The sequence below is a fragment of the Chrysemys picta genome, chromosome 5, assembly GCF_011386835.1.
Source record: "Chrysemys picta bellii isolate R12L10 chromosome 5, ASM1138683v2, whole genome shotgun sequence".
Classification (NCBI taxonomy): Eukaryota; Metazoa; Chordata; order Testudines; family Emydidae; genus Chrysemys; species Chrysemys picta.
In genome coordinates this window covers 112401985-112418590 of record NC_088795.1, presented here as the reverse complement: position 1 = coordinate 112418590, position 16606 = coordinate 112401985, and the positions used below count along the sequence as shown (strand labels likewise).

At 38.7% G+C, this 16606-nt stretch overlaps 1 protein-coding gene across 17 annotated transcripts in view; it reads right to left on the bottom strand.

Moving 5' to 3' along the window:
• LCORL (ligand dependent nuclear receptor corepressor like) overlaps positions 1 to 16606 on the bottom strand; it is a 169209-nt gene that overhangs the window by 28820 nt on the left and 123783 nt on the right. For 11 of the 17 annotated variants that reach the window (XR_010601536.1, XM_042855434.2, XM_005296175.4 and 8 more), the window contains one exon: positions 9125 to 9215. Coding sequence is in view for 16 of the 17 variants with exons in the window: in XM_042855434.2 (XP_042711368.1) it covers positions 9125 to 9215 (91 nt within the window). In the remaining variant the exon portion in view is untranslated. Of the gene's footprint in view, positions 1 to 3490; positions 7727 to 9124; positions 9216 to 16606 lie in introns of those variants that run through there. The other 6 variants (XM_005296177.5, XM_065597026.1, XM_065597027.1 and 3 more) reach the window with 2 other exon arrangements.

Genomic DNA, 16606 nt, shown 5'->3' with positions numbered 1-16606 from the left:
TTGCATCTCTCTCTCTCTCTCTCTCAACACACACACACACACACACACACACACACACACACACACTTTGTACCTACAAGACAACAAAAAGGAACCCTTGAAATAACTAACTAACAAAGCAAAGAGATTGAATCCCTTTAAATATCAGATTAATTTAAGTGTCTATATCTAAATAAGACTTCAAAACAGCTGTTCTCAGATACTCAACCAAAACAAAATCGGTTATGAAATTCTATCTTCTTAACTACTTGATTTCTCAACACAAATTTATTAAAACTAAAATTACTACTTACCTAATCAATCATTTAAAATGAAAAGCTGAAAATGTTCCATTGTTGAAATTAATACAGACCTTTCTTCAACTAAACACAAAAACCACTGTTGAATAGCAACTACAATAAAATAGTTATCCTCTATAATTCAGAACTTTTACTGGTACCAAGCAAGAGCAGCAAATAATATTAAAATAATTCTGTTTTAGAAAAGTATATATTTTTAAACATATCACCAAACTCTGAACATGACACTAACCATTCACCCTATTTCTCTCACCAATCATTTTCAATATTTAAATCTCCATTTTGGCAAAATTTCATTTTGATTGGTTTTACATTTTACATTTTAATATACCGTGTATATAAATTATTAATTCATTATTCAACAAATGTAAACAAACTAGTATCAAGTCTGAATTATAAAAATCCATAAATTATTTCATCTTTCTTACTAAGATTTGTACATGCATAGTTTTGTATGTATAAATTATTGGCCTAGGTAAGCTTTAATTTGTATGCTATAAAAGCAATCAACTATGCTTCATAATTCCTGGTGATTTTCTTCCTCTCCTGAAACATTTTTATAAAGTTTGAAAGTGTTCAAAGTGAACCATCTAGATGACTTAGAGAATTTTTCACTTTACCAGAGCTCAAAGAGCCGGGAAGTATCTCTTAACATTCTAACTGAATCCTGATGTTATTAGCTGAACTTGTAATTCAAATTCAATTAAATGACATAGAAAGGCAAAATTATTTGCATCTGTCATCTAAAATGAAACTCTACTGTATTGTGGAGCCTGTAATGATATTACCACCACGAGTGAGTTTAGGACCCAATCAGCTAAGCTTATTTTATGTGGAACTCCAATTATGGCAATTATAAAATGTAGAACAACTTATCAGATTTATTGAAATACCAAAAACAAACCAACCAACCAAAAAACAAAAAAACAAACAAAAATACAAAAGTCAAGATTGAAAGCGGAATAGAAAAATTAGATTAAAAATTGACTTCTGTAATCACACTGGATAAATAAATAAAGGTATTTTCTATGTTTTTTTAAATGTAAGAACACATTTTGCAACTTAAAAATAGAAATAAAAATTCTTGAACATAGTAATGACCTTTAACATGTTATTTAATAGTTTGTTCAGTAATATTATATGCTGTAATTTAAATAAACTACTAGCAAATTACAACTTTGATAAGCACTTAATTCACCATGATTGGTGTGGTTAAAAAATACCTACATAAATTGAAGCCTCCAGAGAGGAATCTGTCTTTATATGCTCTCCACGCATATATATACTTTATAAATTATGGACTATTAGTGTTCTTTATAAGATTACTTTTTTAAACATTTGACTAATCTAAAGAAAATATATGCTCACTAGTGTAAGAAACTTCAGTGTTCCTAAAGGTCTCTCAAAGTTATAGGCCAGGTCTTCCAGGGGCCTCAAAGCTGCCTTGAGCTTGCCACTGAAGGTTTTCCCACTGTGTACAGTAATTTTCAGGTGTGCACTGTCACTACTATTGCTCCTACACCACCCCTTTCCTGGCCATCAGTAGAGTGGGTCTGACATCCCTATACTCCAGTGATCTTTAGCTGCTGGAACAGCCATATAAAATCATATGCAGCTCATGCTGCTCTAACTTACGCCATGTACTACATGACCCCAGGTTCAGGGGAATGCAAAATGTTAAAAGTTACCTTTGCACCACCCTGCACTAAAGTATGCTGAGCACCGCTTGGCTGCTGCTCAGGACATAGGCCTAAAAATCTGTTTAAAACAAAGCATTTACTTTAAAGAGATGCATATAATCCCTCTGTAGAAATGTTTGTATTGGTAAACAAATTCATTCAACTTCCATGTTTTTAATAGCTTCCCAACTACTTTTGTTAAGTATTAAAGAGTTGTGCTTCAGCAAATGATTTCCTCTTTTTTTCTCTTTCATCCTGTTGTGTCGTCATTATACAGAATCTATAGTATCACAGTAATTCCCATGGCAAAAAGTGGCAGTGTCAAACACAGAGGTCCAGGTTACTAGCCCTGTAGAGCCATACATGAATCTTCCCCTTTCCTGTGCGCAACGGTAGCTACAATTGCTGTCTTCACAGAACTCTTCATCTTTCTATGAATTCTGTGGTAGAGGTTCTGTGGGTACAGGGTTCATGCAGAGGGAGGGGATAGAAATGGGGTGGGTTAGGCGCAAGAGGATTAACACATCTTGTCCCCTAAAGTCAAGCCATTCATAATAGAACCTTGAACTGCATTATCCTTTCTATTGAAATCCCCTGCTCAGTGCCAGGGGCAGCAATTGCCAAAACTGGCGATTGTCTGTGGGGGTCAAAGTTGGCACAAAGGCATAGGGTCATCACATGGTGACCCACCAAGTTTGAGGACGGGTGTAGTGGCCTATTTTGTATAGAATTAACATATAAAATATCAAGATTGGTTTTCTCTTCCAACCCATGGGAACTATCAAAGAGGAACTATCTAACAAAGATTTTCTCCCTCAGAGTTCCATCCTTAGCTTTTTCTGCCAGAGATGCTTTATAGCATGATTACAGCTTCAATGAAGAAATGAGCAGAAAGGAAACTGGACTTGGGAGGAACAAAAATGTTTTCAAGTAGTCAAAGGGAGAACAAAAAAATTACTGGCCATATAAATTATTTGTATAAATGTTCTCCCTTTTCCTATGCCCCAATGCATATATTTAATAACTAAATATATTGGGTGAAGAAAGTTTAACAAATTAAATGAATAAAGCTTTCTGAACAGATTATTAGTAAAATAAGCACTCAATTTATACAGATCGGTTTGCAGTTGAAAACTGATAAAACAATTTTATGTTTCTCCTATACTTTAGGGCAGTGTTTCCCAAACTCGGGATGCCGCTTGTGTAGGGAAAGCCCCTGGCAGGCCAGGCCAGTTTGTTTACCTGCCGCATCCGCAGGTTCGGCCGATCGCGGCTCTGACTGGCCACAGTTCGCTGCTCCAGGCCAATGGGAGCTGCAGGCCGGGCCGAGGGGTGTGCCTAATTTATTAGCAAATCATCATATTTTGAGAACCAGTCTTCCTTGTGACAATTATTTTTGCTTTATAAATACGTTCATTGTAGCAATAACTGTCAAAAGCAAGTTCTATCATGAACTTATTAGACTAATAGTAAATTTGTGCCTAAGGAGTAAGTCAAATGAGCCAGTATATGGTCTTTTTTTGTTTTGTTTTACTGAATGAGCAAAATCAATCACACATCAGTGTTGTTGTAAATTTATGTGCAAAAGCATTGAAGTGCTTTACTACAAATTACAACGTAGAAACACGTTAACTAAACAATTAAATTCATACAATCAGATTTAGGTATATAACAACACAAAGAGGAAACAGAATTACAGTACATTTACAACACAAGACAAATACATGGAATTCATTAGAAAATATTGTAATAAATAATTCATGAATTATAGTGCAATTGATTTATGCATAAATATAACTAATTGCCTAAAAATCAGTTATTAACAAAATCTGTCAAAAATCAAGGCAGCCACAGAGTTTTACTAAATTACTGCGACAATGGAAATACTGCAATTAAAAAACAAATACAAGTATTTGTACTGTAAACAACTAAAAAAAAAATCAGTCTCACTAAAGTTAATATACAATTTAATATAAAATTGTCATTAGCTACCAGAAATGGTTTAAACAACTTTACTGAGCAGTAGTTCTAAAAACAGGAGGCACTGTTTTTTAATATAAAATACTTGAGAAACATTCAAATAAGTAGAAAGCACGTAGGGCATGCTTTCGCCTTCATTTAAAAGTCTGCTGAAACATGAATTTTCAGAAATTGTCAATTCCGAAGTAGTGACTGGTAACTGAATTTATAAAACAGTTCAAAGGTACAACTTAAATCACATTTAAATGGAATACACTAGAGTTAGGGAAGGGGAACCTACACATTTCCCTGCCTTTCCTTAGTTGTGTAATCAAAAGTTAGCCTAATAATTAGAAACAAATAATTCTGTTTCTTTTTAAACACTTACAGGTTGAGCATCATCTATAAACTATCAAAAAATATTTTAATATACTATTTCTGACCAAAAAAATAAATAAATACAAGTACTAAAATGCTGAAAATTATAATATTATACAAAACTACTGATCACTGTTAAGTCAATAGTAAAATGATCCCTGATTTTATGAATCCTGTCAATTTTTGGTCAGGTCATCTTTTAAATGATATAAAAAGTGTACTGTAACTTGCCTTCAATATAAACTTCTGACTCAATTTATAATATTGTCTGAGGAATAAAAAATTTTAGTGTGGTACAAATAGTAGGCAATGTATTGAAGTCCCAAAAACTTTTGCAAGTAAAATTCTGTATAAAGAGAGATTTTGAAACCTTTAGGTACTATCAATTTTGTTTTCCACTGGGGAGGATACATTAACAAATTCATCTTTCTGGCCCTCACAAAAATATGGCTTAATTCTTTAAAATCAACGATGACCCTGACACCTGCTTATATGTATCCTACTTGTTATTAGATACAATTATTTTTACAGAAGGATTCCTTTTCTAATATGCAAGTAAACCTTAATAGTTGAAGAGGGTACATTATAGATCTAAGAGACCAAAAGATTGATATGTTGGTGGTTGTGCAGTTTCACTTAACTTCTTATGGATTAATTTATTTTAAAACGTAAGGAATTACCTGTAATAAGATTAATAGCCAAGAGCTAGATTTTGCCATAAATTTTAAAGAGAAACTCCGCACTGAGTTAAAGTTTCTTTTAAAAGTCAATTACATGATGTGGCCCTACACGTGTAATGTAGTCTTACATTCACATAGGATAATTAGCCTATACAAAGGCAAATTTAAGCAAAAAAACATGTCTGACACTGTATGTGTGAGAGAAAATTTACAAAAAGTAGAAAAACAGGTAAGTGTTTCTGGATATGTTTGATCTGGTTTAGAAAAAATAATCTAAACCTAAATTAACAGATGTTGAATTTTGAATGTATAAAGCAAGTACTCATTCTTATGTAGACATATGCTTTATGACATTACACCACCAAAATTACATATTATTTAAAATCCAATGTAAATACTTGAAAATTAATTTAAAAACTGCAATCTGAAGACAGCTGGTCTCTCTTAGATTCTATTAAGTCACATATTTAAAATAACTGCCTAGCTTCTAACAAATTTATAATGAATTTATACTACTGAAAGTTCAAAACAGCTTCACTGTTCAATATTTGTGAATCTGTCAAGACCCTGAACTGCAAATTTGGTTATTAGCAAAACGATAGTGTATCGGCCCACCAAAATGAAAACTTGATATTCATTTTGATAAACTGAAAAGGTTTGAAATGTCACAGCAGCAAATATGTTACAGTTACAGTGAGTTTTTTGTTTTTCAATATAAGGAGTGTGACAATCCTTAAATGAATTTTAAGTAGTCATAACATTAATTAACGAGCACATTTAATATCCATTCTCAAGCTCATTCTGTGCACATTATGAACATGCTGTAAGTTGCATTCCAACTTTCTTCTTAAACCTTAGAAGTTATCTTATTTTCCAAACTAAAAAGGAAAATTATGTTAATAATTAAGTTTAAATTATTTTATACTTAGTATTCCATCTTATTTCATATTTAATAATTCTATACCTACAGTAATTTGTCAGTTTTCATAAATGTATATTCTGTAAACACCAATTTCTTGCTAAACAAACAAAATTATTCTTAAAATGATAAAAATGCAGTTTTATGTCTGCTAACACACATTTTTATGAATGAAATGTTTTGGTTTTTTCTAGTTGTATTGGAGATCTAGTTATGATGTATTTTTTTCCTTCTTCCACAGAATGTACTACTTCCTACTAATACTTCACATATCCATTTCCTTGGTAAGGAACTAACTTTGTAAAAGAAAAATAATCCCTTGATTTGTGTATTCTGAACTACTTACAAACTATTGCAAGTAATTTGTGAAGTATAAAAGTTTGCAAACCATAGGTCATGTATTTCCATAATAAGATGTTTTATTCAATGGCTAATGTGGTTCTTTACGAACTAAAAATAATGCTTCACATGACAAATACTTGTTTTCCCAAAACATTTTATGCTATTGACTACTAAAGAAAACCTGAATCTTTTTCACCTATTTATACAAGGATTTTATTAAATACACACTATCAGAATTAAGGGAGAACTCTATAATTCTGTCCACAGTGAAAACCCTGAATAAAACTACTTTTCAAAAGGCATGTATGTGGTTTTTGAACTGTATCATTTCATGTCTTCTGTCAGTGTGAGCATATGTATTTCTCGTGTGTGTGTGTATACAGACAGACATACACACCCACACACACACCCACACACACAATTTGCTAACAATTAATCTACACAGGCTTGCTGCTGTTTTTGCAGCTGCCAGTCCCTGAATCTGTCATATTAAATAACCCAGTGTCTGGTAATCGAAGTTTCTTCTTCGGCGGAGTCTTCAGTGTTCCAGATCTTTCTTTAACTTTGTATTCTAAAGTGCTGTGAGGTACCCCATAAATTCCTTGTGCTTTGGAAACACTCATTTTCCCACTCATTACCATAGCAATAGCTTCTTCCATTATTTCATGATCGTATTGCCTATAACGGCCACGTTTTTTCCTTGGTTGTTTATTGTCTTTGCGATCCAAACCATCTTCTGTATTTTCAGATGTTCCGTCAACTGTTCCATTCTTAACATTAAGACATAAAGGAGAGAGGTCCCCATGCAGAAAGTAGGAGTCAACACTTGAGTGAGTTACAGGTCCAGAACATTCAATTTTGTTCTGTTTAGGGAGTATATTTTTCAATTTTTGAAGAGCTGATCCGTCTAAGACTGAGGAGGTTTTGGAAACATGGTACATGACATCCAGAAGACCAGCATTATCAGATTGTGGTTTGGACGCAGAACTTATTCTTAGCTGAGGAATTTTTAACTGTACAGTAGGATTTGAAGTTTCATATTGTAGACTTTCACTTTTTTCTTTAAACTGAGTGACCATTCTCTGTAGAGTTAACTGGTGGAGGTAACTGGAAGCTGTTGGGAATTTTAATTCTGAGGTTTCAAGTAGACTGAGTTTACTTTTTTCTGTGCGCTCTGCTTGAGCTTTTGCCCACAAGGCTACTTTTTGCAGCACTGCACAAGTTTCTTTTCGGTCTTTAAATGAATAACTATCATTGAAATCTCGAGTTTTGTTTTTAAAAAGTGCAGGCTTTCCTGCTGGTAAGGCTTCTAAGTGGAGAAGTAAAGTTTTTTGAGGTATGCCATAAAGTATGCCTGCTTTATTTATGTCCAGTGCTCCAGACTGAATGTCTTTCAAAGCTTTTGAGAGCAAACCATCTGCAAACTCAGCACTTCTTTCCACATAGTCCTCTCTGTGTCTGTGTAGTCTCCTGGATGGATGGAATGAAACGATGGTAAACTGATGTATGAGAGACTCTCACACAGCTATGGAAGGGAAGGGTCCACTCCTTTATTATACTCCTTGCTTAGGTAACATCACTGCTTCTGATACTTTTAAGTCTTTGAGATGTAGTAGTTACTGATTATCATAGTAAAATGCTACAGTTCTGGTAGGACAATGTGTCAAAATCATACGGTGGCTTCTACAGCAGCCCTTCCAAGAACTTTAAATCCTAGTTCAGTATTTGATAATATTCTCATGTGATTGCTATATTCCCTTTGATACATGCTTGCAGAGCAACATTTATAATTTTAGTTATGCAATTAACATTCCATTAAGTACCCAAATCCTAAATGAGATTTTGTTAGTAGAAACGTGACGTTACCGCTAAACAAGTAATAAAAGAGTCAACCCCCTTATAGAAAATTTGCAGTGATAGGTACATTACCAAACACAAAACCCCCAGATTTCCACAAGACTAATTTTTCTACATTCATAAGATAAGTGCTGCAATTAACAATTAAGTCCCATTTTGTCAATATACAAGTCAGTTTTTAAAATTCTAATCACTATTTATATTTTTCTAATTATAAATCAAATAATTTTAAAACTTGTTCATATCAATAAATTAACAGAACACAATTTTACACAATTCAACAAATAAAGCTAAATGTATTATTTGGAATAAATTATTTTGTAAGATGTATAGGTGACAAAAAGGGTCCTGCTATGGCTAGTGGATGGGAGGATGCCAAAACTATAACAAAATCCAACAGAACAATGTATTTCACTATTTTTGTTTCAGTTAATGTAATGGTAGCTTTCAGCACATGAAACAACATTTTTATTTTTTAATGCTGAATGGACATATTTAGCAGTTTGCCACCACACACCATAGGCAAAACCATGATGTAAGTATAACAATTAGGAACTCTCTCTCACATTAAGAAATATTGAAGATAATAGATGTTTAACTTGTTCATGTTAGCTGAAGGATATTTTTAAAATATAATCTGGATGTTATGTTTTTGTGCAAAATGGAAGTTTCCTAAATAAAACCTTGAAGAATAAATTTACGTTTTCTTCTACTGTCCTACTCTTTTGTATTATGTAATTAAGTTTTCAGTTCATTTTTAGTAACATGAACTAAAGTTTGGTGATTGTTCTGATAACTTTTCTTTAACAGAAAGAAAAGAAAAAGACAATGAAACAAATGATATATACATAGACACACACTTATGAGTGAAACTCTTGAGGAAAGCAAAATATAAACTGAATTTGTGTGTCAATATATACTGTACAAGTATGTTATAAAAAAATAATCTGCCTTCATAGAGTTTTTTTAGTGTTTCCTTTTACATATTAAACATATTTAAATTATGCTTACCCAGACACTGAATTTTCAGATGATAATGGATCATATGTTGACTCTTCCAGCCTTGCATTTTTCTTTGTAGAGAGATCTAGCACTCCATCCCCTGTAATAAAATAATCATAATAATTTAAGAATTTAAGGATTTTTTGGAATTCTGTTACTGAATTTTTATACACATGGCACAACTTTTTAATATATGACCTATGTTGTAATATTTCTGACATCTTGGTTCCATTAACAGTGTGAAATGTTGAGTAGTTAACTTTTTGCAAAATTCATTTGTAAAAGTTAAACAAGATTTTTAAAAAAAAAAGATGAGTCAAAATAAAAAAGTGGGCCTATGGTCATATTTAGGAATCAGGGGGCTTAAAAATAGATATTTATTAGGCCATAAAATAGAATTCTCATCCCTTGTTTCTTCCACAGATTATACTTGCCATTCCAAACAGACCAATAAGCCATTAGTAATAATGGTTTGATATGTGGGTCATAAATCTGAACATACGTAGTTCAAGATCAAGTTAATATTAATAAATAGCAGATCCATGATACACTAGTAATACAAGGATCCAAAATGATGACGATCATCAGAAAGCTATATGTCAGAGAGGGCATCTGTGTGTTTGGGGGATGAGGTCAATGAAAGAACAGTTACTTATCCTACAGGAACTGTGGTTTTTCAAGATGTAATCAGTGTGGATTCCACTGTAGGTGTGCACGAGCCCTATGCATACAAACCCCAAATCTTTTAGCTAGCAGTGTTTATCAGAACTGCACGTATTCCCACATGAAGGCGCACAGGATGGGGTGACTGCAACCCTCCCTCAGTTCCCTTGCATTTCAAAGCCTGTGTTCACCAAGAACTCCTGAAGTGGGGATGGAGGATGGGTTGTAGCAGCCACATTGACTACAACATCTTGAAAAGCCAGTTACAGTAGCGTAAGTAATAGTTTGTTATTCTTCGAGTAAGTGTCAGTATGGGCCCCACTGTAGGTGACTAGTAAGCAATATTCTCCTGAGATAGTGGGATTGAGGAGTCCCAGCTAATGAAACAGACAGATTGCAGTATCACTCTTCCGAACTTGGTATCTGCCCTGGCTGCCATGTCAAATGCATACTGTTTAACAAAGGTCAGTGGGTTACTCCAGGAGGTTGCCTTGCAAATCTCTGAGACTGGTGCATTTCTTAAGCAGGCCAATTATGAGGTCTCCTGTACTACAGTGGAGTTGTGTCCAAATGTTTGGTGGGAAGGAGGAGGGAATCTGGTAACAAATGGAAATGCACTGTCTAATTCATTTGGAAAGTTTCTGTGAAGAGATCACCAGGTCTTACTATACACCCGAAACAGCCACAAAGAGCCAGTGAGAGCCAGAAGGATTTAGTCTTGTGTAGGTAGTAAAGTAGAAGTTCTGGAGACATCCAAGGTGTGATGTTTCTTTTCTCCTGCAGAAGAGAGAGGTTTTGGAAAGACTACCAGTAAGGTAACTGACTGATTCAGTTGGTATTTTGAGATTACCTTGGGAATTAACTTAGGCTGTTGTCTCATTACAATATTGTCCCTGTAAAGTAGAGATCGTCCGGTCACTGAGTTTGTGCCAATGTGACAGCAACAAAGTAGTATGTTTTGACAGATAGAGGCTTGAAGGGAATCACCAAGAGAACCACACTGAGATCCCAGGAAGCAGTCTGGTCTCTAAATGGAGGGTAGGCATGAAGAATGTCCGTGGTGAATCTTGACACTGCAGGGTGTAAGAAAACTGAATTCAACTGAACTGGTGTATGATATGTTGATATTGCTAAGTGGACTCAGAGAACTTAATGCCAATCCTGATTGTTTCAAGAGCAGTATGTAGTCTAGGATCCTGGAATCAGGGCTTCAACCAATTCAGGTTGTTTTGGGCTGCCCATATGGAAACCTCTTGCATTTGCAGAGCAGATACTTCTAGTGGAAACTTTCCTGCTATGCATAAGAACTGCCTGGAGCATTCTCTATCAGTAGTGCTCATCTGGCCAGCATCCAAGCACAGTTAGGTGTAGTGACTGCAGGTCTGGATGTTCAGGGATATTGTGTTCATACAAACAGGAAAAATGAATGGGAGATTGACTGGACATATGGAGTAGGTCTGGCAGCCAAAATTGTCTTGGCCAGTATGAGGAGATCATGATAGTGGTGGCCTTGTCCCATCTGATCTTTGATATTATTATGGTAATCAGGGGGGTTAGTGATAAGGTGCAAAGGAGAGCTTGACACCAGCAGAGTAGAAAGACATCTGGTAGAGATCCTAGGCTCACGCCGCCTCTATAATAGAAGGTGTTTCATTTGACATTCTCTGTGGTGGCAAACTGGTCTTTGGTCAGAGTCCCCCATCACTGCTGAATATCATGTCTAGGATGAATTTCCAGTGACTACTGATGGTTGGTTATCACGTTTCTGCTTAAGAAGTCGTCAAGGTAACTGCTGACCGCTGGAAAGTGCAGGGCCAGTGGGGGCCAGGGTTTACTCTGTGTTGGTGACATCATTCCCAGAACTCGATGGTTTCCAGGTAAAGTGGGATCTATCAAGCGCCTGCTTGTTTGTTGATATTGTGCATCACAGATGTACTGTCCATCAGGATTTGCTCTACAGAATTCCGTCGAACTGACAGGGATGCTATACAGGCCAATCTGATGGCCCTCAGCCCTAGAACGTTCATGTGCAATTTCTTGAAATTGACGCGATTCAGGTGGGCCCCCAACCTCCCACTTATGCATCCATATTAAGTATAGTTTGCACAGGAAGGAGTTGAGAAACATACCATTTTCTCACATTCAAGGGGGTCATCAGGCAAGTTCTCGCAGGATTTGGAGTGTTACAGTGGCCTATCTGTTCATATTGTTTTTGGCTGGGGAGTACACTGTTCTTTGATGGTGTTGTAATGGTCTCAAGCAAAGTCTGGCAAGCAGTATCATGTATGTACACAACATATGACCTGGTAATCCCATGCAAGCATGATGGTCTTGACCTTATTTCATGTATGATTGATCAAAGGGAACAGAATCTGTCCTCTGGCAGATATGATCATGCTGACAGAGTCAAGTAGGGTCTCCATCTGGGATGGAGTGAGAGATGACTTTTTGTAGTTCACCATTAGCCCTGAGACAACAGGGTGAGGATTCAAGCTAGGGCTATCTTGGTCATGTCATGGAGCTTGTCCTTGGATCAGCCAATTGTCCAGGTACATGTAGATGTTTCCTTAGATGTGCCGCTATCACGGTCAGGCACTCAGTGAATACTCTTGGAGCAGTGGAGAGTATGAAGGGTAGCACCTTGTATTGGTAATGATTGAATCCTAATGTTAATCTGAGGTACTTCCTGTGGGCAATATGCAAATTCATGTCCTGCAAGTTAAAAGCCATGAACCAGTCTTGATCTTGGTGCGATAGAATGATGGAAGCAAGTGTTACCATCCTGAATCTGAGGTATCAAGGTTACCATCCTGAATCTGAGGTATTTATTGAGCCTCCTCAGGTCTAGAACAAGATGAAGGCCACCTTTCTTCTCTCGAATGAGGAAATACCAGGAGTAGAAGCCTCTTTCCCAGTACTCCTAAGGCTCCTCTCCTATGGCATCTAGACAGAGCAACGAGGCCATTTCTGTTTGTAAAATGCTCTCATGAGAAAGGTCCCTGAAGATGGATGGGGAATGGGGATTGTGGTGGAAAGGGAAAGAAACTGGATGGTATGGCCACACATGACAATATCCAGCACCTACCTAGAGGTTCCAGGGCAGTAGATCAAGGTAAAATTGAACAGGGATCAGAACTGTGGGATATGCATGCTCACTGGCCCACTGGAGCTGTTGTTGATGCAGGGCTTTGGCCTTGCGTAGGTACTACAGGTTCTTGTGGTCCGTAAACATTTGGACTAGATGACAGGTCCCTTCCAAGTACTGTTGCCACTCTTTGAAGGCAGCCTTAACTGCTTGGAGCACCTTGTCCAAGATCTCAGTTTCACTCCGCAGACGTAAGCTTCCTTGAGTAATAAGTGATGGGATGCAGTGTTTGTTTGAGTTTATGCCTTTGAAAGAGGAGTTACCTGATCGCTGTTCTACAGGTGTCAGCTTTCACAATGAAAGCTTGTGCCATGCTGGAGTTGGCCAATACTGGAGTAGTGATGAAGGCAAGCTTCAGTTGCACAAATGTGTGCTGGGCTTCTGGTGACCAACAGAACTTGGCATTTTTTCGGAGTAGAGTGAAGTTTATTTTGAAAAATCTGAAATGAACCTCCAGTAGAAGTTCACAAAGCCTAAAAGACCTTGCTGGTCATGAACATTACAGGGGCCTGACTAGTTGTGGACAGCCTGGACCTTACACAAATCCAGCGATTCCTTCCAGGGACCAGATGAAACCCACAAACTCAGTTGAGGTCTGATCAAATGTGCATGTCTCTATAGAGACCATGTGTTGTTGTCTCTCCAGGACAGTGGGGACATGAGTTGTGTGTTTGTCCAGCTCATCTGAGAAGATTAATATATCATCTAAGTACACTGCCACAAACTGTTCCAGTAGGCCTCATAGCACATCTTTAATGAAGTGCTGGATAGCTGCTGGGGCATTAGTCAGTCTGAATGGCATAACTAAATATTCAAAGTGGCCGTAGCAGATCCAAAAGGCAGTCCCCATCTCTGATACGGATGAGATTGTAAGCTCCCCAGAGATCCAGTTTTGTGAATATGCAGGTAGCCCCTACGCGGTCCAACAAATCGGCTATCAGGAGTAGCAGGTAACGGTTCCAAATTAGCTGATTTATGGCTTGGTAATCAACAGAGGTGGAGGCTGTCATTCTTTTTTACAAAAAGGACCAGGGCGCTGGCTGGTGAATTTGATTTGCAGATGAACCCCCAGGCCAGGTTCTCTTGGAGATTCACACAATGCTGCCAGTTTAGGCTATGACACCGCATATATCCACCCAAACAGCAGCTTTGCCCGTTGGGCAGTCACAGTCTGCCTCATGTAGGGGGAAGTTTTCTGCTTTCTTCTTCTCAAAAGACAAAAGTATTCACGGTACTTGGGGGGAAGTTCCATAGTTCCTTTAGTGGGTGTTTCAATGTGGACAACTACACCTATTTGAGCCTTCTTGGGTGTGGGTGCAAAGTCTGCTAGTCCATGGCCATGCTGTCAGCAGAATTCCAATGGGAAGATAACTTTCAGTTCTTATCAGTGAATGAGAGGGTCATGAAAGGTCATGCCAAGGATCGGGGGGAAAATGCAGGGAATAAATCACACCAAATGGTATTATTTCTCTGGCATCCAGGGGGACAGTCTCCTCCAAAACTCTATCTGAAGATAGTGGAGAGCTGTCAACAATTTCAATTGGTCGGGTATGGCCTTGCATAGCAGGGGAATCTATAGGGCCTGAGCTGCAGCCATGAAATTGTCCGCGGCTCCTGAATCAATGAGGGTCTGTTGGAGCGGAATCTGTCAGGGATCCCATAGGATGTGAAGCTGAATACACACCTGCAAATGAGAAGCCCATGAATGGGGCTCAGGGTGCATATCAGTGAGGACTAGGGTATGGGGATATTCTCTTCTCTCAAGAAGGGCCAGTTCCCTCCAACAGGCCTGGGTCAGCTTGTTTCTCTGAGCTCTTCGGCGTTCATACTGGGCAGAATGAGATGGTATGGTCAGGATAACCACAGCAGAAGCACAAGTTGCACTGATGGTGCCGTTTCTTTTCTTCCTTTCTTATCCCTTTGTTTTTGCAGCTGATTATCTATGCGGATAGTGAGGTCCATACAAAGGGCTCTTGGTGTCTCTACGTGGGGCCAGTGCGTTTTTGATTTATTCCCATAAGCCCTACTGGAACTGATACAGCTGCGCTACTTTGTTCCACTCTGATGCAACAGTGATAAGTTTATGGAGGGGATGGTATGATAGGATAGCCTAATTTTGGCAATTAATTGATCTTTGACTATTAGCGGTAAATATGCCCAATGGCCTGTGATGGGATGTTAGACGGGGTGGGATCTGAGTTACTACAGAGAATTCTTTCCTGGGTGTCTGACTGGTGAGTCTTGTCCACATGCTCAGGGTTTAGCTGATCGCCATATTTGGAGTCGGGAAGGAATTTTCCTCCAGGGCAGATTGGCAGAGGCCCTGGGAAGTTTTCCCCTTCCTCTGCAGCCTGGGCACGGATCACTTGCTAGAGGATTCTCTCCACCTTGAAGTCTTTAAACTAGGATTTGAGGACTTCAATAGCTCAGACATAGGTTAGTGGTTTGATACAGGAGTGGGTGGGATTCTATGGCCTGTGTTGTGCAGGAGGTCAGATTAGATGATCATAATGGTCCCTTCTGACCTTAAGGTGTATGATTCTATGATTAAGTGTGCTGCACAGGAGGTCACTGGGTCTTGCCCCCACTGGAGTCCCCTCAGGGTGACCTGCACTAGGTGCAGGTCATCAAAGATGGCGGACACTGCTTGGAGAAAAGCATACCAGTCTGACAGCACAGGGCTATAGCCTTCCAGAAAGAGGGATGGCCAGTCTAAAACATCTCTTGTCAGCAGGTATAGATGGCCTGGTCAGAGGTATAGATTTGGGGATGCATCAGAAACAGAAGGCAGCACTGGTTCATGAAGTGCTGGAACTGCTGGTGGTTCCCATCAAGCCACTGGAGCAACGGTAGCGGAGCCCCCTGTTTAGGGCAAGGCACTGCATGCTGCATTCACAGCACAGTATTCTCAGTGCTGACCTGCCTCACTTGCAGCCTCTGGTTATCCAAGGGCAGTGTGCAACTTGGGCCTGTAGTGCTTGATTATCCGTAAGACTACATTTTAGTTACGGTTTCAGAGTAGCAGCCGTGTTAGTCTGTATCCGCAAAAAGAAGAACAGGAGTACTTGTGGCACCTTAGAGACTAACAAATTTATTAGAGCATAAGCTTTCGTGGGCTACAGCTCACTTCTTCGGATGCAAGCTTATGCTCTAATAAATTTGTTAGTCTCTAAGGTGCCACAAGTACTCCTGTTCTTCATTTTAGTTACGGGTATTTTTAGTAAAAGTCATGGACACTTCACAGGCAGTAAACAAAAATTCACGGCCCATGATCTGTCCATGAATTTTACTATATACCCCTAACTAAAACTTGAGACGGGGGACCACGGGTGCTCAGGAGGGCAGGCTGGGGGCGCTGCAGGATGATGGCCCGGGACCTCCGCTGGTGCTGGGGGTGGGAGGGAAGGCAGGTGGCAGCATGTGGCCTGGGACCCCCACTGGTGCTGGGAGGGAGGGGGGCCGGGACCCCTGCTGGTCCAGGAGAGGGAGGGTTTGCAGGGCTGCCAGGCTCCCTACCCGGCATGTCCCTGTAGCTCCTAGGGGGAGGAGCGGCCAGGGAGGCTCCGTGCGCTGCTCACGCCACAAGCACTGGCTATGCAGCTCCCAATCGCTGGGAACCGCAGCCAATAGGAGCTGCAGGAGCAGCACACGCAGGCACAGGCAGCGCACAGAGCCCCCCTGGC